The 27,965-nt window shown below is 45.2% G+C and overlaps 4 protein-coding genes across 7 annotated transcripts; 3 read left to right on the forward strand and 1 right to left on the reverse strand.

Annotated features, from left to right (window-relative positions):
• Positions 1 to 111: 111 nt before the first annotated feature.
• On the forward strand, positions 112 to 10,266 carry NOP9 (NOP9 nucleolar protein). Its single transcript, XM_027843099.1, has 10 exons — positions 112 to 340; positions 632 to 1,072; positions 1,323 to 1,433; positions 1,671 to 1,812; positions 1,919 to 2,111; positions 2,235 to 2,375; positions 8,832 to 8,951; positions 9,135 to 9,371; positions 9,596 to 9,701; positions 10,010 to 10,266. The coding sequence occupies exons 1-10, from the start codon at positions 127 to 129 to the stop codon at positions 10,165 to 10,167; spliced, it is 1,863 nt and encodes a 620-aa protein (XP_027698900.1). The 5' UTR covers positions 112 to 126; the 3' UTR covers positions 10,168 to 10,266.
• Positions 10,267 to 10,372: 106 nt separating this feature from the next.
• On the reverse strand, positions 10,373 to 24,718 carry CIDEB (cell death inducing DFFA like effector b). 2 transcript variants are annotated; one of them, XM_027843106.1, is made up of 6 exons: positions 24,693 to 24,718; positions 15,363 to 15,546; positions 14,824 to 14,968; positions 11,361 to 11,510; positions 10,870 to 11,060; positions 10,373 to 10,759 (listed from the first exon to the last, which is right to left on the reverse strand). In XM_027843106.1, the coding sequence occupies exons 2-6, from the start codon at positions 15,419 to 15,421 to the stop codon at positions 10,627 to 10,629; spliced, it is 678 nt and encodes a 225-aa protein (XP_027698907.1). In that variant the 5' UTR covers positions 15,422 to 15,546; positions 24,693 to 24,718; the 3' UTR covers positions 10,373 to 10,626. The 2 variants fall into 2 exon arrangements, with proteins under 2 accessions (XP_027698907.1, XP_027698906.1); XM_027843105.1 differs by lacking the exon at positions 24,693 to 24,718 and having other exon boundaries at positions 15,363 to 15,616.
• LTB4R2 (leukotriene B4 receptor 2) lies at positions 17,296 to 19,283 on the forward strand. The gene is made up of 2 exons (XM_027843100.1): positions 17,296 to 17,379; positions 17,891 to 19,283. The coding sequence occupies exon 2, from the start codon at positions 17,892 to 17,894 to the stop codon at positions 18,969 to 18,971; it is 1,080 nt and encodes a 359-aa protein (XP_027698901.1). The 5' UTR covers positions 17,296 to 17,379; position 17,891; the 3' UTR covers positions 18,972 to 19,283.
• LTB4R (leukotriene B4 receptor) lies at positions 17,316 to 26,929 on the forward strand. 3 transcript variants are annotated; one of them, XM_027843101.1, is made up of 3 exons: positions 17,316 to 17,379; positions 23,391 to 23,450; positions 25,807 to 26,929. In XM_027843101.1, the coding sequence occupies exons 2-3, from the start codon at positions 23,391 to 23,393 to the stop codon at positions 26,866 to 26,868; spliced, it is 1,122 nt and encodes a 373-aa protein (XP_027698902.1). In that variant the 5' UTR covers positions 17,316 to 17,379; the 3' UTR covers positions 26,869 to 26,929. The 3 variants fall into 3 exon arrangements, with proteins under 3 accessions (XP_027698902.1, XP_027698904.1, XP_027698903.1); XM_027843103.1 differs by lacking the exons at positions 17,316 to 17,379; positions 23,391 to 23,450 and adding an exon at positions 24,576 to 24,609; XM_027843102.1 differs by lacking the exons at positions 17,316 to 17,379; positions 23,391 to 23,450 and adding an exon at positions 24,904 to 25,046.
• Positions 26,930 to 27,965: the final 1,036 nt, after the last annotated feature.

Here is a 27,965-nt window from a genome sequence, read left to right on the forward strand (position 1 = left end):
AATGACGCAAGCACCACAGCGCCTAACCGCCGTGGGCAAACGCGTTGGCGAGCGGCCTCCAAGCTGGGACCGCGACGCTCGAGGGCCGGTTGCCGGGCTGCCAGGGCCAGCTCTGCGCGTGCTCCCATGGGGGTGCGCCCACACCTTTCCCCGAAGGCCGGGCGCCGCCGGCCCGGTGGGGGCGGCCGGGGCAGGGGCTGGGCGCGGCCCGAGCAGGGCCCTGACCCCCATCCTCGCCCGGCTCCCGACCCGCACCCTCGTCCGGCCCCCGAGTCGCTGACCTACTTTCGCCGGGCTCTGGAGGCGCTTAAGGAGACGCCGGAGACTGGGGAGGAGCGCGGTACGGGGCAGGAGCGGGGTCCACTGGGCTCGTGTGGGGGCGGACTGGGGTGGACGGGACTGCTGGGTGTGTGGGTGGGAGGGTATGCGCGCGTGAGCGTGCAGGAGGTGTGGGGGGGGGCCCGGAGGGGGGGGGCGGTTGGGGGGGGGGGGAAAGGGGGCTAGACCGGGCATGGGCTCCGAGAGTGAAGCAAGGAACCCTGGAGAGAGGAGGGGTTTGTGTGTCTGCAGTGCCCTTCTTATCTCTTTCCCCCCACCAAAAGGAAAAAATAACTTTTTTTTCTCTTTCTAGAGCTTTTGATACGTAACGTGCTGAAGGAATTAGAGACGCAGGCCGTGGCCTTGGCCACAGATAGGGCAGGCAGTGGGATGCTGCAGGAGCTCTTGTCATCCAGCCCCCCGGGCCCACTGCGCCGCTTGCTGGCTGCTCTCTTACCTCATTTGCGCTTGGTGGCTTGTCACCGAAGTGGGGCCCACGTATTGCAGAGTGTCATGCTGCAGCTTCCCCGATTTCCAGAAGCTCTTGCCAAAAAGGATGAAGGAGATGTAAAGGATGGAGAGCCTGAGACTCTGGAAGAGCTGATAATGAAGCTGGCATCAGAGGTGCGTGATGCCTTAGTCCTCTACAGTGGAGACACTCATGGCAGCTTCGTGGTCAGGACTCTGCTACAGGTGTTAGGGGGGACGGTCTTGGAGTCTGAGATAGCCAGACCCCGAGGTCCCCAGTCACTTGGTGAGTTCTCCAGGGTAGGGAGGTAGTGTTGGGGTCATGATGAGATCTCCCGTGCTTATTTACATTGGGGAGGGAAAAGGGTTTCTCATCCTAGTTTGAAGTCACCTGGAATAGAGGGGAAAAAACAAAGTCTCCTAAAACTATATTATCTTATTTAAGTGTAACCCATATTTGTTCATCTCTGGAAATTCAGTCTTTTTGAAAGCAGTTTGCTATTTTACGAAGGCATATGTTCTTACCTTTACTTCAGGTGGCCATCGGGCCCCAGTTCGGGAATGGAAGCCAGCCAGTTTTGAGGTTCCTGATACCTTCTTGAGCTGCTTACAAGAACTGAGTTCCTGTTTTCTGAAGGATATTTCTGGTGAGGGGACTGAGAGAGAGCTTAAATCAGTAAACAGAACAAGAGAACACATTTTTGGGGGGGGGGTTTAATGTGGAAGGGAGGCACTGCCGCAGTCCCTTGATGGGACCTATGGAGGTAGTAACTGTGATTCTCCCTGAATCGCTTGTTTTCATTTCTTATTCTGTTTCCTTTTGAGGAATGAGGGTGGGCAAATCTTGTGTAAGAAATTTTGTATGTTCCTGTCCTGTCTCACAGTGTTCATCACTGACAAGATCTCTAGTTTCTGCCTCCAAATAGCGCTGCAGGTACTGCATCGGAAACTTCCCAAGACTTGTGCCCGTCTTTGTGGTTCTGTGATCAAATACCTGAGTACTCGAAACTCCTCAGCTGATGGCAGGTTAGAGGAAAGCTTCTAGTCTTCATAAGTTGGTGGTCAGGATGTATTGTGCTACACAGGATGGAGTAGAATTAATTTGGATTTATTGCCATTTCCCTGTCCCTAGCCCCTTGCTGTTATTCCTACGAGACCAGACAAGCTCCAGACTGCTAGAACAGGTGTTGCTGGTGTCAGAACCTCCACAGCTACAGAGCCTCTTTGAGGATCACTTCCAGGGGCAGCTTCAGGCCCTAGCATCCCATCCAATTGCCAACTTCCCCCTGCAGCGTTTTCTTGATGCTATTACCACCCCTCAGTTGGTAAGTGTGGTGGGATAGAGGAGAGCCTGGGGAATTGGGTTAAGGAGATGAAGTTGGGTAAGAAAGTTGAATTGTACTTGAGGGGTGATCAGTGATTCATTCCATGTCATCTTTTACCCTCAGCTGTCCCAAGTGTTTGAGGAGTTGAGTCCTGCCCTGGAAGCTGTGCTGGCACAAGGCCACGCAGGTGTAGTCATTGCCTTGGTGGGTGCCTGCCGTAAAGTTGGGACTCACCAGGCCCAAATTCTGCAGTTGCTTCTGGAGGTGAGTGAGGTATAGACTAGACCTCTGCCATTCCCCTATTTCAGATACCCCTCTCAGGTCTTACCTCATTTATTCTTTTCTCTTATGGTTCCAAGGGCCCTCATGACCCAACCATTCACAAATGGAAAAAAAAATGAGACAGAGAAGGCACAAATAAGGGCTCGAGCTCAGTGTCCCAAACAAAGCAAGATTTCAGACTCAGAAGGGATCTCAGAGGCTAAGTCCAACCCCCACCCATCCAAGAATCCTTTTCATGCTCGTGCCAAGTAGTCATCTAACCTTTCTGAATACTCTAATGAGGGAAGACTTGCTACTTCCAAGGCAATCCATGGCATTGTCTAATGGTTCTAATTCTTGGAAAGTTTTTTCTTACATTAAGCAAAAATCTCTTTTTCTGCAATGTCTTCCCCTTTTCCCAGTTCTTCCCTGTAGGACCAGGTCTAGTCTTTGCACATGACAATTCTTCAGATACCTCAAAATAGTTCTAGTTCCTTTAGTGAATCCTCAGACAGCATGTTCTTCATTTTCTTTGTCATTCACCCTGTAGATAATGGAGAGGTTTTTAAACTGGGGTTTGTAAACTTGTTTTAAAAATATTATAACTTTCAATGTAATTGACTTCTTTTACAATTTCATGTATTTCATTTTATATGTTTAAAAACATTATTCTGAAAAAAAGGGTCCATAGGTTTTGTGAGACTGCCAAAGGGGTCCATGACTCAAAAAGAGTTAAGAACCTTTACTTTAGTTGCTCTCCAGCTTGTTAATGTCCTTCCTAAATTGTAGCACTTACCTGAATACAGTGCTCTAACTGTGGTCTGACCAGGGTGGGGACTAGCAGAACGATCATCTCTGGTTCTGGATGTTGTACCTCTCTTAATTGCAACTAAAGATAACATTAATGTTTTTGTCTTCCATGTCACACTGTTATCTTAAAGCTTGCAGTTAACACCAATATCCTCCCCTACTCCCCACCCCTACTCTTTTTTTACATGAACTGTTGTCTAATCATGCTGCCCTTATACTGTATTTTTTAAACTGATTTTTGGACCAAAGTGTAGAATTTCATATTTATCCCAGGTAAAATTAATCTAATTAGATTGGGTTCATCTTTCTAGCCTTTAAGGATCTTTTTGGATCCTGATTTGGTAGTGCAAGATGTTCATTAGCCCTGCCAGTTTTATGTCATCGGCAGATTTGACAAGCATATGATTTATGCTTTTATCCAGATCATAGATAACATGTTGACTAATGCCAAGCCAAGGACAGATCCTTTGGGTGCTCTACTACAGATTTCTCCATAAAGATAAATGTGCTGTAAATGCTTTGTCAAATTGTGTGTAACAGCTGTTCTCAAAAATTTTGGTCTTTGGACCTCTTGACACTCTTAAAAATTATTGAAGATCCCCACAAAGAGCTTTTGCTTATGTGGGTTATATTTACTGCATTAGAAATTAAAACATCTCAGAATTACTATGAAAATAGTTTTGACCTTGACCCCCGAAAGTCTCTCAAAGACTCCCAACGTATCAGTGGACCACCCTTTGGGAATCACTGATCTGTAGCTTTCTCCTGATTCATGATTCTACTTATCCTATTTAAAAATGAAATGAGATTATAACTGGCATCATGTATTCTTGATGTAGCCATCCTGGCCCTTAGTGATTACCACTTCCCTTCCTAACTGCTTATAAACTACTCATTTAATAATGCATTTTAGAATCTTGTCTTTGCCTGGCCTATAATTTGTAGGCTTCACCTTCTATCCTTTTTCCCCACTTTGGTAAATCATCATATTGACCCTTCCCTGGGTCTTTGTCATACATTCCCATTCCCCATAATCATTGAAGTATCACATCTACTGGTCCTGTCAGTTGTCTCATGTATGGTTGATCCTTGTTTGGTCATTGAGTCTGTTAAAAGCAGTTGGCTGAATACTTATAGTCTCTTCCCTTAGTTTGCATTCTCTATTCCCCATGAATCATTATTGGTCTATTCTCTTCATTCCAAAGATCTTTCCTTTTTGGAAGAGAAAACAAAGTAAAAATTGAGTAGTTTTCTTGCCCCTCTCTTATCACACCATTCTTCCTGGGCATTAGTTTTCTTCCTTATTTTATCTTCTTCCTGCTCTCTACCATAGCTAAAAAGAGCCCATTTTGTTTTCTCTCAGTATTCTTTTGCAGCCGCCTCAGTTTTTATTATGGACTTCAGTACTCCTGACACTCTTCTTTACCTACTCTTGTTCAACTGTCTATTCATGAAGCAAACTGTCTGACACATAGGCATTTAATAAAAGCCTAGTGATTGATTCATTTTAAAAAAAATCTGACTTGTTTGGTGATTGTCCCTCTAAAGTCAAAGTATTTTTGACAGTTTCCATTTTTAAGAATAATTTCTTCTATTTAGAATTTTATTTTTAATAACTTCCCCATCCCTCTGACTTTTTCTATAGAATTTTCACATTGACTCCTGCCTGTTCTTTCTCTGAATCCTTTAAAATATGATTTCCCAAAATCCAGGGTGTGTCAGACTGCCTGGCCTTTCTTTCATATTTTATATTGAATTCTAAGCTTGGGTGATCACTTATTTGTCATCGTTTCTGCTTCCATTTTAAGTTTCTCTTTGTCAGAACCCTTTCCAGAATGGCAGTTTCTCATTATTTTTATTAAATTTTTAAGAGTGAAGTCATTTAGACAAATCAAGATTTTATCAACTGCTTTGCTTTTTTTTTTTTTTTAAACTTTTCTCGGTGAGAGTTTCAACAGAGATCCAGCTAAGCTAAATTCTCCCGTCATTACTAGATCATGCCTCTGCCAAGTTTATGATGTTTTCTCTCACTTCTAGCCTAATGTCTGCTTTCTAGGTGGTCTACAGTATATTCCTATGACTATAGTGCTTCCACTTTTAATCCTTACTCAAGTTCTTTCACGGCATGTTTCTCCCTACAAATTTTTTAATTTCTTCACATGAGGATATCTTGTTCATGTAAAATACTACCTCACCGTCCCTTGTATCAATTCTGTTCCTTTTGAATAAATGTCATTCTTCCATACTCATATTTCAGTCATGTGCTATTCCAGTCCTTCCAAGTCTGCTCAAATTTGCCTAGTATCTCTCGTTTACCCTGTTTATTACTCATCTTTTGTGCATTAGCGTAAAGACAATTGAAACCATTGAGTTTTTAAAAAAAGGAGGAAAAAGCATAATTGAGCTATACATTGAAAAAGTCTGCAATATGTGCAATAGTAACACTATTGGACCTCCCAAAGGGGTGGATTGGGAGTATCTTCTTATCTCTTCTTTTGAGCACATTTGTTTTTCATAACTTTGCAATATTCACTTTCCATTTACATTGTTGTAGTCATCGTTGTATAGAATTTTTTCTTGGCTCTGCATACTTCACTCTGCATCAGTTCATGATGTATTCATCACATACGTGTTTTTCTTACAGCACAATAATATTCTATTATACTCATGAACCACAGTTTGTTTAGCCATTCCTCAATTAAGGGGCATCTGATTTGTTTCTCATCCTTTGCTTTCACAAAAAGTACTACCATAAACATTTTGTTGTATATGGTTAATTTCTTCTTCTCAGTGACCTTCTTGGGGTATATATAGGTTAGTAATGGAATTATTGGCTCAAAAGAAATGGGTTTGTTAGTCACTTTATTTGCATAATTCCACATTGCTTTTCAGAATGGTTGTGCTGATTCAGAGCTCCACCAACAATATACCAGTATGCCTATTTTCCCACAACTTCTCTAACATTGACATCTTTTGACATCTTTACGAATTTGCACATTATGACGTGAAATTTCAGTGTTGTTTTGATTTGCATTTCTCCCATTATTAGTGATTTGGCATATTGTTTTATGTGATTGTTAATAGTTTGAAGTTCTTTTTCTTAGAATTGTTTGTTCATATCTTTTGAACACTTACCTATTAGGGAATGGAAGCCATGAAGTTTTAACCTTAATGTTCTTTGATATTTTCTTGTGAGTTCTCTTTTTTTTTTTTTTAAAGGCAATTGGGGTCAAGTGACTTGCTCAGGGTCACACAGCTAGTAAGTGGCAAGTGTTTGGTCTAATGCTGGATTTGAACTCAGGTCCTCCTGACTTCAGGGCCAGTACTCTATCCACTGTGCCATCTACCAGCCTGAGTTCTCTTTTCTGCTGTCCTTTCCATGTTACTAAATGCTCTGGCTGTGATACTTGGTTTGGCAAATATGTGGGCAGTTTAAAGCCCTCTTGATCAGATATGAAAGATGTCCAAGTAAATATATTTTATGGGTCCTCATAAGATACGTTCCATCCAGAGCCAAAGTCCACCATTTTGATATTTTAAATTATGGTTTAGAAATCCAAATCTTATTCTCTTATTCAGCTGTTCACTTCCTAGATCTTACTTACTCACAATTCACAGTAGTGGTGAAAACTCCTTGCACCCCCAAGGTCTTCAGTGTATTCCTTAGAATTTCATAATTATCAGTGCTTTCTAGTTTGCTTTTAACAGGATCATTTATCCCCACATGAAGCACTCCGAGTAGGAAAGGTCATCCGTTTGATAAATCCTGGGAAGTTTTCAATTGTCTAGGGTACATGCATTGGAGAGATAACAGACTTCTTCACTGTTAAAAATGTCAGGCCAATGAGTAGCTAACTCTTTTTTTTCCCTGCTTCTTCTAGCTATTACTATGTGACCTTTGTCCTAATGGCATCTGTGGTTCCACGTCATCTTTTAATGGAACATAAGAAGTTCCTTATTTCTGGGAGTTCCCAGCTTTCCCTCCTGCTGCAGGAATAGCATTGTGTTTGTTATTTGGCTCCAGATGTTCAGTAGTCTTTCTTCCCTTCCTTCTCTTGTGTCACATACTTTGAACCTCCAGCCTCTTGACGGGTTAAGATTCTACTCTGCTTCCCTCTTTGTTTCTTGAAGCTTTCCTTTTTTTCTTTCTTTTTTTTTTCTCCCAGAGAAGACTTTAATTCCTTGATAACCTAAAGGTCAAGGATTTGTTCCTTTAGCCTTCTATCACCATTAAAACAGAAACCAACTTGTATCCCAGTTCCTTGGTAGTGATACAGATGCTTTTGCACAGGCTCTTGTCCATATGTGAAAGGCATTGCCTTCTTGCCTCTCCCTCTTAGAACTTATAACGAGATGGGGACTGGACCTGCGATTTTATTGTTTGGAGAACTTTGTGATGAGGAAACTCACCACCAGTATTGTTAGACACCTTCTTAGTCCAGGCATGTTTCCTAGGGCCCTGAATGTTAAATTAATTGCTCATAGAGCTAATATGTGTCAGAGGTGGGACTTGAACCTAGGGTGTTCTTAGCTTGGAGGCCAGCTTTCTATCCATTATATTTGTTGGTTGGTTTTGACATTTTTGCTGACAGCTTTTAGCTAAACCTGATTTGATCGGCAGTTAGCATATTCCTGCCAAGTTTTTTTTTTCCCCCCTTCCCCTTTTATTTATTTGTTTGTGTTTTTATTTATTTTTAGTTTTCAACATTGACTTCCATGAGATTTTGAGTTCTAAATTTTCTCCCGTTCCCTAAGATGGTGTTCATTCTGCTGTAGGTCATACATCTACATGTTAAACATATTTTCATGTTAGTCATGTTGTAAGGAAGAATTAGAACCAATGGAAGAAACTACAAGAAAGAAGAAACCAAAAAGAGAGAGAGTGTGTGAGAGAGAGAGAGAGAGAGAGAGAGAGAGCAAATAGTGTGTTTCGATCTGCATTCAGACTCCATGGTTCTTTTTCTGGATGTGGATAGCATTTTCCATCATGAGTCTTTTGGAGTTGTCTTAGATCCTTACATTGCTGAGAAAAGCTAAATCTATCAAAGTCATCACACAGTGTTGCTATTACTGTGTACAATGTTCTCCTGGTTCTGCTCACTTCACTTAGGATCAGTTCATGTAAGTCTTTCCAGGTTTTTCTGAAATCTGCCTGCTCATCATTTCTTACGGAACAGTAGTATTACATTATATTCATATACCACAACTTGTTCAGTCATTCCTCAATTGATGGGCATCACTTCATTTTCCAGTTCTTGGCCATCACAAAAAAAGCTGCTGTAAATATTTTTGTACATGTGGGTCCTTTCCCCATTTTTATGATCTCTTTGGGATACAGACCTAGAAAGTGGTATTGTTGGGTCAAAGGTATGCACAGTTTGATAGCCCTTTGGGCATAATTACAAATTGCTGTCCAGTGTGGTTGAATCAGTTCACAACTCCACCAACAATGCATAAATGTTCCAATTTTCCCACGTCTCCAACATTTATCATTTTCCCATTTTGTCATGTTAGCCTGCCAGGTTTTAATGCAAACAGAAGCAACTCTCAGATATCCTTCATGAACTTTAGGTTATGAAACCCTGCCTTAAAGTGTGTGGAGAAAGAGTTTTCAAACCCATGGTGTATCGTTCCTCTTCATACCTACAGGCATTCCACTGTGCAGAACCCCTATCCCGGCAGGTGGCATGTGTACCCCTCTTTGGCTCCCTGACAGCCTATGAAGTATACTATGGACTAGAGGAAGAGGATGTACCTTCTGAACACAAGGTGAGGTGGGAGTTCCGAATGGCTAACAGAAGCAGATCCCCTGATTCTTAGGAAGAAACTTGTATTTTAAACCCTTCACCATAGATGGTTGTAAAGTCTTTGGCTTTTAGAAATAACTAGAAATGGGGCTAGACCCTCACTTAACATTTCTGACCCTAAATTTAATATTTCTTTTTTCAACAGCTAGAGGTTGCTGCAGCCCAGCCCCTGAGGGAAGTGACTGTTCCTGGGTCACTGTTGCTTCAGCACCTGCTTCACTTCTCAACCTTTGGCCCAGTGCTTCGAAGTCTGACTTCTATGGAAGGACCACAGCTTCTGGCCCTGGCCCAAAGCCCTACTGGTTCCCATGTCTTAGATGCTGTGCTGACTAGCTCTACTGTGACCAACAAACAACGTCGCAAAATCTTACGGCCTCTCAAGGTCAGGCTTCCTGCATCCTTCCTTCATTGCTCTCCTATTCCAGACTTCCAATTTTTCAAATAAGGTGCTCTTCCAATTACCTGGCTGTTTTGACTGACACCTTCGACCACTTTCTGTACAGAGGACAAACCATGTTGGGGACCACTGTTTCTCTCCCATGCCCTCTTTACCTTCCTCACCTGAGCTGGCCTGAGACCTGTTTCTCCTGTTTTTTCCCTCCCTAGGGACACTATGTGGCTCTGGCCTGTAGCCGTCATGGCAGTCGAGTGCTAGATGCCATCTGGAATGAAGCGGCTTTGGGGACCCGTAAGGAGATTGCTGCTGAGTTGGGTAAATGCCTGAGCTTCTCCTTGACCTTCCTTTTTCTTGTTGAAGGCATCTGGGCACCTGTAGGAATGGGATTAAACTCTGGGTAACAAGGGTGGTCTGGACTTGAGGTCTGCAAACTTGCTGTTTGCAGCCCAAGTTTCTTTCTCATCTTCTGGGTGTCAGGGGTAGTGAAATGTCGGCTTCATTCTAGGACCTGCTTCAGGGTAAAAAGGAGAGAAAGGAAGCCTTACCCTAGGCAAGGTCTTTATTTCAGGCTTGGGAACCTAGCTGCCTAGTGATTGTGATGTTGGAAGTGGTTATCTTCACAGGGGAACAGAACCAGGAGCTGATGAGAGATCCCTTTGGCCATCATGTGGCCCGAAATGTAGCACTGGGCACTTTCCTGAAGCGACGAGGAGACTGGGAACAGCAGCAAGGAGCAGTGGCCAAGCGGAGAAAAGCCCTGAGCACCATACTTGGAGACTGAGGTCTTTGGACCTGGAGATGGAGCAGTGCTGGGATGGGGAACTGGCTTAATTTGACTGAGAAATTCTGATAATAAATATATTTCTATTTTTATTGGAAATGAGATGTGTCATTTTTTTTTCCCCTACCCCCTGGGAGGGGGGAGGTGGCAGCATTAAAAGGAAAAGAGAAATGGAGTCCTTTGGGGACATACAGGGAGGACTCGTCATCAGGTCTGGGGATGCTCAGGGATAGGGAGAAGAGTTGGTAAGTGATTTAGAATATAGCCTCTTTGTCAGTGGTGGCTACTGTAGCTGGGGATGATGGGTGTGGCACCTTCCTAGGAACCAGGGTTGAATAGAGAATATTAGGTATGAATATTAGTGGAGAGTTTGTCCAGTTTAGCAGTAGGTGCAAATGAGACCATGTCCTCTCTGTTCCATGCTAAATCCATCTTGAGACTGAGGATGGGGCAGAGTATTTAGTAGGTACGGAGCCGGCGTTGACGCTGCCACTGCTCGGCACCTTCTACTGCGTGGCGAAGGGTGGATGCAACACTTAGTAGCATGTTTCCCAGGCCATGCAGGATCGTGGAAGTCCACCGAAGGAGCTCTCTAAATAGAGAAGTCAAAGGGAAGGAAGTCAGAGGGGGGTGGGGGACAGGAGTGGCAGTGCCACTGGCCAGTCTTAAGGGTGAAGAGGATCTAGAGTGTTGTTCACTGACCTGAGCACCTTCTTGGGACCAAGTCCTTGAAAATCGCAACTCATGGAGTACAGCCCATAAAACGTGGCCTTGACGTTGAGGCTTCCAAAGAGGTCCCTGGGATTCTGCTTATACACGTCAAATGTGATGCTGGCAATGTCCTTGCTGTGCTTTGGCTTCTCCCGGCCCAGGCCATATGAGAGCACCCCGCTCTAGAAGGGTACCATTATGATCAATAAAACCTAACCGCCCCAAATCCCAACAAACTGCCCTTGGCTGGATGTACAATCCCTTGAAGTTCCATATGGGGGCCCTTTCAGATTGTCTAGTTCCCCACAACTCTTTCCCTTGCCTTCCTCCCATACATGAATTGCTGAACTTCCCCTCAGAAGCAGATAGAGTAGCAGATAGTAGGCTTTCCCATCAGGGATAGGAGGGCCTAGCAAGATGGGGGGATTGTAGGAGTGACTGCATTTGTCAGGTGATGCAACATCCTTGTGGGGAACACTCACTCTGACAGGGCTCCAGTTCTGTCCTTCCTCCAGGACCATCAGGCTGGTATCATCCTCCAGCATCTGAAAGAATTCTTCACTCTCCACACTTGTCCCATCCTCCTCTAGCACCAGCGTTAGCACGCCACTCAGCAGCAAGGTCTCAAGTGCCTATCCAAGTAAGGAGGTAGAGAAGAAGATACTGTCAGGCACTCCTATCTTCAACATCCTTTGTCATCTATTGGCTAGTCTCTTTTCCCATCCTGAATCCCATCCAGTCTTAAAAACTGGTATTGCTTTTTCTCTACCTCTTCATTCCTTTTTCTGTGCTATTCCTTTCTTTGGCTCCTGTTTCCAGCCTTCATCCCCAGCCACCCTGAGGACACACCCTATCCCCTACCCAGAGCTCCCTCCTTTACTTCTTCCGTGTGCTGTTCTGTGGTTCTTTCTACCTCCCCCCTGCAAAGCTCTGCCAAGGAGTAACCTGGAATCAATAGTGTTTCTGTTTTCTCTTACCAGCAAGAGCATGTGCATTTCCTGGCTTTCCCTGCTTTTAACGGTCCCTGCCTCTGACATTTACTCTCCTATCACACACACACACCCCTCCACTGATAGCTTGCAGTCTGACAGTACCAAGAGATGGTCAATCCCTTTAGAGCAGAGGAGTCAAATACGAAATCTGCTGGCTACAATACTCTCAAATGCTGTCTAAACCAGATTAAAATGTCACTGGGAAATAGTTAACAAAACAATACAATAGAACATAGATACTGTTAATATGAAGTTTTCTAAGTCAGTAGGTGGACAGCAGGCATCCTTATTATTTATGAATGATTTAGTGACCCGTTTTTTATTTGAGTTTGACACCATTGCTCTAGAAGTTACCTTGTCTATTTACCTGCCGCTGAGCATGATAGAGGCAGATAGGTAACACAAAGGGCCTGGAGTCAGAAAGACCTGAGTTCAACTCCTGGCCTCAGACACTTGCTAACTGTATGACCCTGGTCAAGTCACTTAACCCTGTTTGCTGCAGTTCCCCACCTGTAAAATGAGCTGGAGAAGGAAATGACAAACCACCCCAGTATCTTTGCCAAGAAAACCCCAAATGGGGTCACAAAGACTTGGACACAACTGAACAACAACAGGCATGGTAGTCCCTAATTCAGTTTGAAGAAGCAACACAGTACAGTTGAAGAGCTCTTGGTTGAGAGCCAAAGGATCTGGGTTCAAGTTTAGACTCTGCTCCTTAAGATCTACATGACTTTAGACAAGACCTTTCTGATTTGTTTCTTCATCTATAAAATATGGAGTCTCTGATATCTATTTCAGCTCTAAATCTATTCATGGCAATAGTATCTCTTGCTTTAGGTTCTTCTTTGCAACCTGGCTTCCAACCTTGTTACTCAACTGAAACCTCTCTCCAAAGTCACTGAAGTTCTGATTGCCAAATCTGATGGCATATTCAATTTTCTTGACCTCTTTGCAGCGTTTGATACTGTTAAGCACCTTTTCCTCCTAGATACTTTTGCTGGGTTTTAGTGACTGCTCACTCCTGGTTCTCCTTTGCGGGCTCATCATCAGTCTCCTAATTGTGGCTTATACCCCAAGGTTTTGTCGTGGTTGCACTCTCTCTGTCTCTCTCTGTCTCTGTCTGTCTGTCTGTCCTCTTTCTCCCCTCTTCCCTTTCTCTCTTCTTTTCTTTCTCTCTTTTCTTCTCTCCCCTTTCTTCTCTCTCCTCTTTTCTCTCTCTCTCTCTCACCTCATTAGCTCCCATAAGTTTAATTATCTGTGCAAATGATTCACCAATTGCCATTTCAAACTGGATGTCCCATACACATTTCAAACTCAACATAGAACTCTTTATTTCCTCCACTCCACCCCCACAGACTTACCTCTCTTACCAAATTTTCCTATTTCTATTAAGTACACCACCAGTCTTGTAACCTTGGCTGTCATCCTTGACTCATTCTCCCTCACCCTACATATTCAAGCAGCTGCCATATCTCTATATTTCTACCTCAACACTTCTTGTATCCATCTCCTCACTCCTTATACCTTAGTTTAGGCCTACATCACCTCTCTGCTGGACTACTGTAATAGACCCTTTTTGTTTTTTGGGTGAGGCAATTGGTGACTTGCCCAGAGTCACACAGCTAGTGAGTGTTATGTGTCTGAGGCAGGATTTGAACTCAGGTCCAGACTCCTGGGCCTGTGCTCTATCCACTGCGCCACCCAGCTGCCCCTGTAATAGACTCCTAATTGACCTCCTTGCCTCAAGTGTCTCCTTGCTCCAATCCATCTACCACACAGATGACAAAAGTGATTTTCTTTAAGTATAGATCAGACTATATTACTCCCGTACTCAATAAACCAGGGGCTTCCTAGCGTCTCTAGGACAAAATATAAACTCTTTCATTTGACTATAAATGCCACACTAAAAGGTTGGGGTTGAACTATCTCAGCTTGGGAAAATCCCTTATAAGAGCCGAAACTAGGTAGCCACCTAGGGTATAACACAAAAGGAGGGGAAATGAGATAATACTTTTAAAATCCTTTACAAGAGGGTCCCAGCCTATCTTTTCAGCCTCACTATACATTATTTCCCTTCCTATTCTTAATAGTCCAGCCAAAGTGGATTTTTCTTAGTCCCTCACACAGTACGGATCAACCTCAGGTTGCTGTGCTTTTGCTGGTCATCTTCCATGTCTGCAACGCAACCCCTCTTCACCTTCACTTCAAGACTCAGTTCAAGCAGCAACTTCTATCTACGTGAAGCCTTTCCTGATCCTGCCAACTGCTAGTACCTTCCCTAACTTGTATTAACTATCATATTTATTGCGTATTTATTCTGTATTCTTATATATTTATATGTTGTCTCTTCCCTCCCTGCTTCCCTCCCCCAATACAATGTCAGCATCATCTGGCACATAGTTGCTTAATAAATGTTTATTGGTTATTTGATTGATTTTTAAACTTAAGGTAAGAAAAGTCTACACCCTCTCCTGCCAGGGTTTCATGCTCCATTACTTTCACACTGTCTTTTAAAAATCTTTCTAAATTCTACTTTTATTAATATATTTTTTCTATTTTCAGTTTTATTGATGTTTTGTTTTTGCATTACATATAATTAAAGATTACTCCTGATTTGTGGTAAAACTTATAATATAATGAAAGTTGAAAGTTCATGCAAGTAAAAAAACAAAAATAAATTTATCTTCTCTCCCTTCTACTCCCCACCCCACTGGAGGGAAAAAAAAGCAAATTTCTTGTAACAAATATACATTATTAAGCAAAGCAAACATCCTATGCCAGTACATAAAACATGTATGTCTCATTCTGCACCCTAAATTCATCATCTCTCTGTAATGTATAGTATATTTGTATATCTGAATCCTTTTTACTATACTCTCTCATGTTCTCACCATTCTTTGGCTAAAGGACCCAGATTTATGGCTGAGAAGACAGGTGTTCAGGCCCCACTCACTTTGTCAAGCAGCTCTTGGCGGGTGGCAGCTGTCAGACCTTTTCGAGTGGACCGTTTATGGTCACAGATACGGAAAGGACGCTGGGGAGGAGGACCTGAAGCCCAGACCCGACGACCAAACTCAGAACCCACACTGGATACTGACCTGGGAGTCAGGGGGAAAATGTCAGAAATGATCAATGCAGGGCATAAGGAGGAGGGCCACAAGTATTGAGAGAAAACAGGTTGGAGGAGAGGGGGAAGTGGGAGAGTTTAGAGACAGTCTTAGAAAAGAAAAGAAAAGGTGAAAATATCATAGTGGGTAGATGGACAACTTGAGGGAGTAGGTGAAGGGAGAGTATAACCACTATAGAAATAGGAAGTGGGAAGAGGTGGTGCTGGGTGGGAGAAACACTTTTCACTGTGACATGGATGGGATTGTCTGGATGGTGTGCCTGGGAGCATACACGGGGCTATATTTCTGTCTAGCCCATAGTCCAGCCTAGCCTGATGTTGGGGGGTGGGTGCGAGAAGAGAGGGGATAAAAGGAAAGGACTTACCTGAGCAGGGAAGTAGGGTTCAAGGCTGAGATATAGCCCTTGGCCTTGTTGTATTCCATGATCAGATGAGGTGGTGGTAGAACTCTCCTACAGTTTTCTCTCGGAGACTCGTCTCTTGAATGTCTGGTTCAGAATTGAGGCTTGGTCTGTCTCTCAGCAGAGTTGTTGATTTCTGTGACCTGACCTGGGGTTTAAGCACCAGAAGACGTTGTGGAGAATGAGTCAGGGTCGGACTCTGGCCCCCTGGCCTGGATAGGAAGTAGGTCAAAGTCCAAGAGGGCTGGGACTTGGGGGAAGAGAAAAGGGAGGGGCCTGGGGGGGAGTTGGTGGAGGAACCAGGTCTGGTGGGACCTTGATGTTTTTGAGTCAAAAATGGGAGGGGGGGGACTACTGAGAGTAAGAGGCAATTGGGAAAAGGGAACGTAGCGATTTGGTGCTTATCTGTCTGTTTCTTTGGAAGTCATTTCTAGGGATATTTTCTGCTGGGCCCACAACCTACTCTTCCCCACTAATGGTCCATTGTTTGTTGTAGGGTTTGCTTCCATCTGCTGGAAAAGCTAAAAAACTACACTTTTCAAGGAAAAGTGGGATGGGGAAACGAGGTCTGCAATTTGAGAAGTTTACAGACTTGGGCAATATAAGCGATTTGTTGTTAAGTCTTTTTTCAGTCTCGTCCAACCTCATTTGGTGTTTTCTGGGCAAAGATACCAGACTGGTTTGCCATTTCCTCCTCCAGCTCATTTTGCAGATGAAGAAACTGAAGCAAACATGGTTAAGTGACTTGCCTAGGGTCACACAGCTAGTAAGTATCTGAAAGCAGATTTGAACTCAGGAAGATGAGTCTTCATCAAGAGACCTGGATTCAAATCCCAGCTATTCTGCTTACCACACATGACCTTGGCCAAGTCACTTAACTTTTTGGGGGGCCTTGTTTCCTCATTTAGAACATAAGGGTGTTGCACTAGTTAAATCTTATGACCTGAGAGAGACCTAGGAATTCTCTGTCCATTTCCCCTAGACACTACCACACAGGCCCTTGATGAATGTTGAATTGAATCTCTGGTCTTAAATTTTCTAACATAAATGTCAAACTAGATTGCTCATTGTCCCTTCTATTTGCTCACTATCCCATTCCACGTATGCTGTCCCCCTCCTCTCTACTTTATCTAAATCCTACCCACTCTTCAAAGTCTAATTCAAGGACTACCTTCTCAAAGCCCTTCCCATTCCGGAGGACACTTAACAATCAGGTCTGTTATTATTTGTTGACATGTGTATGTCTTGTTTCACATAGATTTTTAAACTCCTTGAGGCCAGGGACCATGCTTTACACCCTTTTAAAATATCTTTCACAAACTATAACACAAAGGCTTGTAGATAGATGGCAGACACCCAGTAAATGTCGATTGAATTGAACTGAATTGCTTGATTTGACAAGAGCCGGATATGGAAAACTAGAGGTTGGGAGGCAGGCCACCGACAGGGAACTGGAGAACAGTGGCATGGGAAGACAGGAGGCCAAGATTAGGAGGCCACAATAGAAGAATGGATTCGGATTCTCTTTTCTGTCTTTCTTCCCTCCCCCACCTCTCCTCACACTGAAGGGAGATGTAAAAACTTAGGAATGCACGGAGGTATGGATGGGGGCGGGGAGAGAAGAGGAGGCAGAAATTCGGTCATTGGGGAGACAGTGGGGAGGACGAGGAATGAGACACTCTCTTCACACATCCCTGACCAAGGAACTTTATCGGCACCCCCTCAGTTCATCCTGTTTCCTGGGGGAGGCGGAGCCCTCTTTTTCAGGCCTAGACTCGCTGGAGTTCAAGGTAGGGAGGGGCAGCAGGATAGGCTCAGGGATGAGCTCCACCCGTACTTCCCCAACTCCCACCTGTCCCAGCCCCAGAGAACCTGACCAACCTAGTACGTGACTGGCCACCTGAGCAGTCCCCCTTGGTCACCTTTCGCTCTTTTTCTGGGGTCATCTAGCTTCGCCCCCCAGCATTGCTCTCTCCGCCGGGTGAGTCCCAGTTCGCTCGCTCTTCCACTGCATACTCCTCCCCACCTTCCCCAGCGGAGGGGGCTTGGATTTAGAGGGAGGGGCTGAGCAGAGGAGTGGGGAAGGGGGCAAATCTCCTGTGACCCGGGAGTCTGGCTGGGCTTGTGGAAGGCACAGGACGCTTGGACTCTCAGAAGGGAGCATGAATCTCTGTGCCCAAGGCTTGGGTGGTGTGCTGAAAGGAAGGGCTGAGAACAGAACACTTGGCTTCTAGGAGAGGAAACGAGAAAGAGTGGAAAGTGGGAAAGGGCTGGAGGCTATGGGCCGGGTTGGTCCTAGGGGCTGAAGTCACCAAAGAGATTTGAGGGTGGGAGACCCCTGAATTCCAAGGGAGAAGTGCCCTAAGGGTGGAGAAGGGTGGCACTGGGGCAAGAAGAATAAGAGGGGAGATGTTTGTTCCAAATCCTGGCACTCCCGATCTCTTCCATACAGTCCCCATTTTTTCCACTCTACCTTCCTCCCCTCCTCCCAGGATGACGCTGTTCTGCCTCCGGCCCCCGGGCAATGAGACTCTGCTGAGCTCCCCAGCCTCGCGGGCCACCGGCACTGTGTTCTTGCTGCTGGCCGCTCTGCTGGGGCTGCCCGGCAACAGCTTCGTGGTGTGGAGCCTGGTGGGCTGGAGGCCAGCTCGGGGAAGGCCCCTGGCGGCCACCCTAGTGCTGCATCTGGCCCTGGCCGACGGCGCGGTCCTGCTGCTCACCCCACTGTTCGTGGCTTTTCTGGCTGGCCAGGCTTGGCCCCTGGGCCCCGTGGGCTGCAAAGCCGTGTACTACGTGTGCGCGGTCAGTATGTACGCCAGTGTCATGCTCACCGCCCTGCTCAGCCTGCAGCGCTGCCTGGCCGTCACCCGTCCTTTCCTGGCTCCTACCCTGCGCAGCCCGACGCTAGCCGGACGCCTGCTGCTTGGAGTCTGGTTAGCTGCCTTGCTCCTGGCGCTTCCCGCAGCCACCTACCGACATCTGTGGGGAGGACGAGTGTGCCAGCTGTGCCACTCCTCACCTGCCGAGGCCGCAGCCCACCTGGTCCTGGAAACCCTGACTGCTTTCGTGCTACCCTTCGGGTTGGTACTGGGCTGCTATGGAGTGACTCTGGCCCGGTTGCGGAGCGGGCGCTGGGGCGCCCGGAGGCAGGGCGTGCGAGCCGGCCGTCTAGTGAGCGCCATCGTGCTGGCTTTCGGCTTACTCTGGGCTCCCTACCACTCTGTCAACTTGCTGCAAGCAGCGGCCGCTTTGGCACCTTCCACTGGGTCCCTGGCGCGGCTCGGAGGGGCAGGCCAGGCGGCCAGGGCTGGGGCCACAGCTTTGGCTTTCTTCAGCTCCAGCGTCAACCCCATTCTCTACGTCTTTGCTGCCGGGGACCTTTTGCCCCGGGCTGGACCCCGCTTCCTCACCCGAATCTTCGAAGGCTCCGGGGAGACAAGAGGGGGAGGTCGTTCCCATGAGGGGACCATGGAACTTCGAGCTACTAGGCACCTGGGAGGGGCAGGGCAGGGACGAGGGAATGGGGACCCGGGTGGCGGAGTTCAGGAGGGCAGCTCAGATTGTAAAAGTTGAAGTCCTGTGCCTCCTTTCCCATTATTTCTCCAACACCTCTTCTCCTACTAGCTCCCTATACGTGTTTGAACGTTTCTCCCCCGGAATCCAGGGGTACTATCCCTCTACTCCTGCCTGAACTTCTTACCGGCCTAGAGACCTGTGATGAGATTACTGTGCAATCCTAAAGGTGGGATCCGCCCCAGGCCCACTAAACTCAGGGAGCAGGATTTGTTGTGTGTGGCTTACTTTTATGCATGTGCTCAGCTATGTTGACCAACAGTACCAGAGGTGTAGATTGTAAATACAATAGATAGCCATTGGTATAACTTTCTGCATGTTATTTGAATTTTTTTTCCAGCCAATATAAAAATGCAAGGGTATTTTAAAGGTCTCCCCTCTTTTCTCCTCCTTCACGTGGTCAGGCTAGGGTTGGGCCATCTTAGTCTGGGAAATTCCCTCACAAGAGTTGGGAGTAGACAGCCACCTAGGGAGCGACTCAAGGAGGTGCAAGATCATATACATTCTTTTTAGTACCAGAAAATTCTTCCCTCCAAGGTGGAGTATTCTTTTTGCATTAAAACTTTTTTTTTAAAATGAAGATCCAACCCTTTCTCCCTCCCTCTCCCTGCCTCCACTATTGCGAAAACAAAAAAAGCAAAATTCCTCACTACGTAGGCATTTTTTGAGGTATTGCCCAAATGTGACTTATCTGTCACAATGATCTCAAACTTCTTCTTGCCACAAAAATTTCTCCCTTTAATACCAATATTTGCCTAATCAATTCAATTCAACATTTATTTAGGGCTACTATGTTCAAGACCTTGCATTGTGTCTTCTCCCTATTCAATCCATCCTCTTCTCAGCTTTCAAACTGAAAAGATGCAGGAAGTAATGATGACTACTGGGTAATGACTCCTAAAGCACAGGTCTGACCATGCCTCCTGTTGTTTCGATATTGTACATCATAATCTCAGAAGAATCAAAATGATAAGGAACCCAAAAGTCAATGAAAAGAACACAGTTTGTATTAACAGGTGCAACATATTACTAGCAACAGATTTTTTTTTTTTAAGAAGTGGTAGGGAAGACAAGGAGGACTGCTATAACTTGGAAAAGAAGTATCCTGGTCATATCACGCACACACAAAAAAGAGACGACAGATGGACAGCCCAAGTGTTCACTGAGATATTAAAAGAATCTGAGGAAGGTCTTCAAAATGGTGAATCCCTAGATTTCTAGAAAAGCATGAACCAGGCTCATACAAGATGGAAGGCATGCAAAGTTTGTCATCTCTGTGGGTAAAGGGATGAAGTAGTGGATCTATCAAGGGAAGTTATATTGCTTGTCACAAACAAAGCTGAAAGTATTTAGGTCATGTCTTAGGAGTACAGTTTTTAAATCTTGATTAGGGTGTACAGATAACTGTGTTTCAATTCAGATGAAAAGCCTCTGAGCCTCTCTCCTCAACCTGATGCCCTCTCCTTTCCCCAGATCCCCAGTACATATCCATGTACCTGACATCCACCAGGGTTGGCACTGAGACAAGATATGCCGTTGGAATAAGGGTATAGGCAGGGCAAAGGACTTGGAAGGAGAATAGAGAAAAGAGAATAGAGGAGCAAAGGGTGAATTGGCCCTCATGTCTTCACCAAAACAAGATTTGGGGTCAGTTTAAAGAGGGCAAATGCTGCTTCCTTTCCTGGCATTTTCCTTCCCTTCCCTTAGGCTTTCCTAGCTACTCTTTCTCACTTGTCATCCGTAGATCTCCTATATCTAGGTCTTCTAAATTTATGTAAACCAAGTGCCATTCTACTCTGGATTTAACCAGATTACTGGGTTCAATGGAGGGTACTTTGAATAAGTGTGTTTAATTTTGTTTAATTATTCATTATAAATTTGCTTAATAATTTTGCTCCACCTATCTTGTATGGGAACTTTTAAGGCTAACTAAACTTAAGTCCCACCAAGCTAGAAGAACAGACGATGGACATACATAATAAAAAGTAGAACATCTAATTGGGGCCCAAAAATTAGTAAAATAGTAGCTTTAAAGTAAAACCAGCGTTGGTGGTATGGTGATGAGCATAGCTGCCTTCAAAGCAGCTGACGCGGGTTCTATTCTGGGCCAATGCAATGAAAGTTTGGGGCACTAGGTGGCGTAGTGAATAGACTGCCAGGCCTGGAGTCAGAAAGACTCCTCTTCCTGAGTTCAAATGTGACCTCAGACGCTTACTAGCTGTGTGATTCTGGACAAGTCATTTAGCCCTGTTTGCTTCAGTCTCCTCATCTGCAAAATGAACTGGAAAAGGAAATGGCAAACCACTCCAGGATCTTGCCAAGAAAACTCCAAAAATGGGATAATGAAGAGTCAGACATGGCTGAAACGATTGAACAACAAAACCAATCAGTCAACAAGCATTTATTAAGCTCTTTCTATGCTCCAGAAGGGGAATCTAGGTGGCGTATAGAAAGACTCATCTTCCTGAGTTCAAATCTGACCTCAGACACTTACTAATTGTGTGATCCTGTGCAAGTCACTTGACCCTGTTTGCCTCGGTTACCTCATCTGTAAAATGAGCTGAAGAAGGAAATGGCAAACCACTCCAGAATCTCTTCCAAGAAAATCGCAAATGGGGTTACAGAGAATTGAATATGACTAAAAAATTACTTAACTTCCTAATGTTCCAGGAACCATAGTAAGAGCTGGGACTTGAGTAATTAGTAAAAGATTAGGGCCTCATTCCCAAGAAATAGGGAGGAAAGCAATCTTTTCTAGGACATGTGCTCTGGGGTGGGGAAGGCACAGCATCATCTTTGGTACAACCAAACCAAAGGTTTGGTATATCCTTTCATGCACCATAGAGATCTCTTACTACTTTTCTTTCAGTTTGCCTTTAGAAGCCTGAATTGCTGCTGTCCCCCTTCTGGCACTCCATGGCTTCTTGACATGACCATGTTCCTACATGGCTCCCCTTTATTCTTTGAGTTTGTGTCTCCTAAAGAAATCATCCTGTGCTGTAGGCAGACAGTATCACAGGAACTGAAGTCTTAGAATCTTCAATTAGACCCATCCTTGAGTCATGGCGTCTTGTGGGAAATGTAGTCCTTTTCCTTAGATCTACCTAGGATGACTTATACTTGTGAATTTGCCAGGAGAAAGGGTGGAGGGAAAAGGGAAGAAGAAAGGAATTTGCTGTCTATGCATGTATCTATCCATGTAGGCAGCAGTAACATGCACACATACATACATACACATTCACACACATTATATACATACATACATGTATATGTATTTGTATGTGTGTGTGTGTGTATAAATATACCCTAGAGTCTTCCCTCCCATCTCAATCTCAGTGACTACTCTTTGGTTAAAGTTTGGCAAAGGGAAAGGAGGAAACCCAAGCAATTTTAGCATGCTGTGGATATTAATGTGACATGAAAAAATCATGACATATGAATTGTTCAGATGCTTAGACTGGAATATGGTGCTCTAAAATACTGAGAGTTGAAAGGCGATAGAGTATTCTGTGTCTAGTCCTTGTTGATGAGGAGGAAAGAAGAGTTGAAAGGAAGGTCGGAGGGATGTCTTTTTTGACTATCTGTCTGATAGTCACTTTGTTTCTGTGACAGTCACTTTGTGTCTTTGTTTTTTCTATCTGTAAAATGAGAGGGTTGGGCCAGATGATCTCTCAAGCCTATAATCCTACGAAAACTACACTCTCTTTATTGACTGGCTATTTTAGAAGTTGTTTGGTTCTGAATGAGATAGTTACTTCCCCAGCCCAGACAGATGGGACTCAACTCTTCTTCAAGATCTCTGAAATGGAGAATTTACATACTCTCACTCTCACATTTCACATCTCCTATACTGTATCTCTCATTGTTTGAAAATTTTCACATTGGACCTCAATCCTTGTGGTTTTAGTCCAAAGTTTTTCTTCATATCCTCTGCCTGACAGTTATTTGGTCATTCTACCCCCACTCCCCCAGTAATATAACAGATAGCTGGGGGAGGGTAAAATTACCCAGTAGTCATCATTACTTCCTGCATCTTTTCAGAGAATGGAACAAGAGGAAGCGAGTTGCTGAAACTACAGCAGGAAGGTTCATGGTCAGATGAAAGAAAGTCCTCTTTCACATAGAGTAACCTCTGGGACAAAGGGACAGTTGCTCCAAATGGGAAGCTCTCCAAATGAAGGAGACTCCCCTTCACTCTGATGATCCTATTACCTTGATGCAAAGGTATGCGCAAGGTGGCATTTGGTGGTATGTCTCACCCAGAATCTTCTTTGGGATGCTTTCCATCTTTCCATCCTTGTCACAGTAATGATATTTAGATGGGGCTTTAAGGTTAGCAAAGTACTTTGCAAATATCATCTCTTCTTATCCTCCTAACAACCCTGAAAGGTAGGTGCTATTATTATTCCCATTTTACAGATGAGGAAACTGAAGCCAAAGGAAATTAAGTGCCTTACCCGGGGTTACACAGCTTATATGGTAAGTGTTGGAGGCTAGATTTGAACTAGATTTGAAGACCTGTTGAACTCAGGTCTTCCTGACTCTAAATCCAGCATTGTGTCATCTAACTGCCTGTGATGTGGTAGGCCAATTCCACCTTCCCTTTTGTCCGTTGGGTCTCAGTCTCAACTCTTCCCCCCACCCCAGGCAATTGGGGTTAAGTGATTTGCCCAGGGTCACATAGCTAGTGAGTATCATGTGTCTAAGGATGGATTGGAACTCAGGTACTCCTGACTCCAGGGCCAGTACTCTATCCACTTCGACATCTAGCTGCCCCCCAGTCTCAACTCTTCTTAACAAACACGTAGTAAGCTCCTACTCAAAGTCTATACCTCTTTCATTTCTTTTGTGGGGCAGATCTATGTGGAAGAATGGAGGGAGGCTGCCAAATGATGGAGTTAATAACTTTTACAAAATATAATGAAGTTTATAAAGTGCCTTCATTACAATAATTCTGTCAGGTAAGGAATACATACATTATCACCATTTTATAGCTGAGGAAACTGAAGCTCAGAGAGGTTACACAAACTACGTACAGCCACACAGCTAGGAATTGTCAGAGAGAGACTTGAACCCAGGTCTTCTGAAAGCAATTCCAGTGCTCTTTCTGTTATGCTATGTTGCTTCCTAGTTTTGCACCCCTTAGCTAAGCCCCCAAATGTCTAGATCTAAAATTGTGACTGAGAATCTACAAGAGCATATACATCAGCATTAAGGGAGAATGATGGGGCAGATGAGCATTCCCCTCCAAACCAAGGAAAGTAGAATGGGGCTAGTCTCTGCTGCGGGAATGTGGAATGACTTTAAGATGAATCTTGGTTAGTTTTGGTTTGGGAGCCTCAGTCCACCTAAGTTGTGAACAGGAACGGATCCAAATCCTGAGATTGCCTTAACATCAACCAATCCCTTAGTCCTCAACCTAATGGACTGGAGAGGGGAAAGGTTCTGGGTTTTCCCAGCCTTGTCCTTGGCTGACCTGTTGGAAATTTAAAATGAGTGGGTTGAACCAGGTCACCTTCTAGCTAGAATTTTATGCTGCTGTGATGCTATAGGGATGAGTCAAGATGGAGACCAGAAAAGAAGGATGGAAAACACTTACATTGAGGAAGAGAAAGGGAGATGAAATTTAGTTCTCCAGGTAACTCACACTTGCCATACCCCAATGAAAAATCAAAACCAAATACTGTTGTAAGGAAACCATGCTCCCCAAACTTTACTCACCTCCTTAATACTTCCCAGGCACCAACCCTAGATGTGTTCAGACATGATCCTAAGAGCTGAACCTCTACCTCCCCTCCCCTTTCCCTATTTCTCATTTCCCATCACATCTGGCCCCACCCACCCTGACCTTTTTTCCCTCCTTACTTGCTTCTTTGGATCACAAGGGGCTATTTCTTGCTTAGATGTAGGAAATAGCATTAAGCACCACCCCTCAGAAGGGTTCTTCTCCCATCCTCCTCCTGCCCCCTCCCCCTTCTCCACCCTTGCTGCCCCAACACTTCCTTCCCCACTGACTGACAAGACAGTAGCATCCAAACCCTGGGCCAGCCAGGGCTCCAACTTCTGGTAAAGAAGGTAAGTGTCCAAGACGGTGGGTGGGGATGAAGGAAACAAGGTCTAGTTTGTGAGAGAGAGGACTTAAAATGAGAAATATTTGGATTCACTCAGTACCCCCAACCTTCCCATTCTGGTAGCATCTCAGATATCAGAGGGAAGAATTAGGGGAGAGGGATGTAGGAGAAAAGGGGAAATGGGATGAGAGACAATCAGAAAACTGGGGGTGTTGGGGATGAAGAGGGTAGCATGGTGAGAGAATTGGACAGTCAGCTCTAAGGCTACAGTAAGTCATCCCCACAGGAGAGAAGTATGAGAGGAGACAGGAGAATGGGGGAACTGTTTACAAGACAGGGCTGGGGAAGAGCTAACTCCATTTTATTCTGAGACTCAGCCTCTTTCTGAAGGGAAGAAAGATTATAGAGGTGTGGAAATGCAACTACTGCAAATTTAGCAATTTGGCTCTGTGGGCAGGAAGCCCTATGGCCCAGTTAGGAAATTGGTCCATCTCTCTTCTAAGGTGGCTAAAGGGTGGGGTGGGAATGGGTGGAGCAGGGTAGGACAACCCCCTGAAAAGCAGGCTTGGAAAATCCTGATACTAGAACATGAAAGGATTTCAGAGATGCTGCCTCACAGGGTAGGGAAAGCCTGTCAGGTACTGAGCACTTGGCTAATGGTCCTTATGAGGTGGGTGCACCCCAGACAAAGGTGAAGGCTGGCAGGAAGTTCTCCCTTTGTCCTATGCCTAGTCTTTCCTATCTTTCCTGAACTCATCATCCAGGTCTTCCCAATGGCTACCAACACCACAGCCCAGCCTGCACCCATTCTATCCAGCCTCCTGTTTATCCGGTCCCTCTCTATCATACTGCTCTCACTGGCCCTGGTGTTGGGACTCCCTGGAAATAGCTTCGTGGTGTGGAGTATCCTGGCCCAAATGCGACATCGCTCTGTCACTGCCCTTTTGGTCCTGAACCTGGCAGTGGCTGATCTGGCTGTGCTGCTTACTGCACCTTTTTTCCTTCACACCCTGGCCGGTGGTACCTGGTCCTTTGGTCTGGCTGGATGTCGCCTCTGCCACTACATCTGTGGAGTCAGCATGTATGCCAGCATCCTCCTCATCACAGTGATGAGCCTCGATCGTTCCCTGGCTGTAGCTCGCCCTTTCCTCTCTCAGAAATTTCGAACCAAGTCAGCCGCCTGGAGAGTCTTGGTAGGCATCTGGGTGGTTTCTGCCTTCTTGGCAGTGCCTGTTATAGTGTACCGGCAGGTGCGTACAGTGACACAAGGCAGAGTGATATGTGAAACGTGCTACTCTACCCTTGGCCACACAGCCTTCCATTTGCTATTTGAGTCCATCACAGGCTTCGTGCTGCCCTTTGTGGCAATCGTGGGCAGCTACTCAGACATTGGGCGGCGGCTGCGGGCCACTAGATTCCGCCGGAGTCGCCGCACTGGACGCTTGGTGGTATTGATCATTTTGACCTTTACTGCCTTCTGGCTGCCCTACCATGTTGTGAACCTGGGAGAGGCTGCCAGGGCCTTGGGTGGGCATAAAATAGGGGAGGGATCAGCAGGGCAGAAGCTGAACTTGGCTCGAAACATTCTTATTGCCCTAGCCTTCCTGAGTAGCAGCCTGAACCCTATACTGTATGCCTGTGCTGGTGGTGGCCTACTCCGCTCAGCTGGTGTTGGTTTTGTAGCCAAGTTGCTTGAGGGCACTGGCTCAGAGATTTCCAGCACCCGGAGGGGCACCCAGGTTCAAACACCTCGTAGCAAGCCCAATAATCCTCTGGAACCTGGCCCAGCAGAGGAACTCATTCTGTCCACCAATCCCATTGACTGAACTACTGAGTAAGACCTGGGGGGGTGGGGGTTGGGGATGGGCCTGTGCTGGGGTTAGCTCCTCTGTTCCTAGGGATGACTGAAGCAAAATGCTGTCTCATTCCTGCTCAGTCATTTTCCCTAAGGGACGTGGAGTTAGAGGAAGCTCTTAGTTTGGACTGACAGTCAGTTTATATGTGAGATAAATTGACATAGGGGTGGGATAGCAGGAGAAGAGATGGAAAAAGGTGAATGAGAGAAGGAACCACATCCTGATCTGTCTCCTCATGCAGTTTTTAAAATTAAAAAACTAAAGCCTGAAAACATGTCTATTCATGAGGGATGCTCCCTGGAGTGCTGACAAGGACAACCCAGATTTTTCCTCAGCAAACCTTGTTGCAGTGGACTGCTGAGGCCATGGGTAGAGAGGTAAGAAGATAGGCAGCTCTGGAGTTCTGAAGGAGACATCTGACGAGCAAATGACTGGGTTTGAGGCTGACTCACTTTTCTGGCAACAGAATGAGGGAAACTAGGCAAGCTAGTTAAGGCAGGAATACACATAAGCTCACATGTACACATATACATACACAGACATATGCATGCTTATACTTACATACATGTACCATTCCCCAAGTTAGGAGATCCATATATTGCAGCCTGTCAATTCCAAATCACTCATAAGAAGATCAAGAAAGGTTGTGGGAAGCCCCACATAGCTGGGATAAAGATTGCACGTTTATGACCTTCCTCTAGAGTGGTACCCATGGTGACTATCAGTGATTGTCAGATTTCCTGTTGATGATCACTTTAGTCCTACACAGGAGGTAATTAGATCAATGAAATATCTAACAAGACAGCTTTCAAGGCTCTCTTCCATATCTAGTTTGAGGCAATTTCTGTTCTTAAATCACTGTGATGATTCAAGGATGAACAGTGGTCTCAGAGGCCCCTCGATCAAACCCTATGCTCATAAATTCAGAAAGGAAGATCTGAGGATGTGCCTTTCTCAAAATCTTCATTGGGGCACTAGTGGGTCTGAGAGCAAAATTTTTCTTTGGCATTTCCCCTTGAAAGTAGAAGGGAAACATCTGCCATTGGCCCCAAATGTCTGGAGTCACT

This window comes from Vombatus ursinus, unplaced genomic scaffold, assembly GCF_900497805.2.
Source record: "Vombatus ursinus unplaced genomic scaffold, bare-nosed wombat genome assembly UNPS02014894.1, whole genome shotgun sequence".
Classification (NCBI taxonomy): domain Eukaryota; kingdom Metazoa; phylum Chordata; class Mammalia; order Diprotodontia; family Vombatidae; genus Vombatus; species Vombatus ursinus.

Excerpts from the sequence above, each read along its gene's own strand:
- LTB4R2 (XM_027843100.1), top strand. The coding sequence starts at position 17,892 with ATGACGCTGTTCTGCCTCCGGCCCCCGGGCAATGAGACTCTGCTGAGC.
- CIDEB (XM_027843106.1), bottom strand. The coding sequence starts at position 15,421 with ATGGAATACAACAAGGCCAAGGGCTATATCTCAGCCTTGAACCCTACT. Across the intron at positions 11,061-11,360 it reads AGAACTGGAGCCCTGTCAGA|AGCGGGGTGCTCTCATATGG; the intron begins GTGAGTGTTCCC and ends GTACCCTTCTAG. Across the intron at positions 10,760-10,869 it reads GGTCCCAAGAAGGTGCTCAG|AGAGCTCCTTCGGTGGACTT; the intron begins GTCAGTGAACAA and ends TTCTCTATTTAG.
- NOP9 (XM_027843099.1), top strand. The coding sequence starts at position 127 with ATGGGGGTGCGCCCACACCTTTCCCCGAAGGCCGGGCGCCGCCGGCCC. Across the intron at positions 341-631 it reads GGAGACTGGGGAGGAGCGCG|AGCTTTTGATACGTAACGTG; the intron begins GTACGGGGCAGG and ends TTCTCTTTCTAG. Across the intron at positions 8,952-9,134 it reads ATGTACCTTCTGAACACAAG|CTAGAGGTTGCTGCAGCCCA; the intron begins GTGAGGTGGGAG and ends TTTTTTCAACAG.
- LTB4R (XM_027843101.1), top strand. The coding sequence starts at position 23,391 with ATGAGGAAACTGAAGCCAAAGGAAATTAAGTGCCTTACCCGGGGTTAC. Across the intron at positions 23,451-25,806 it reads GGGGTTACACAGCTTATATG|GTCTTCCCAATGGCTACCAA; the intron begins GTAAGTGTTGGA and ends CTCATCATCCAG.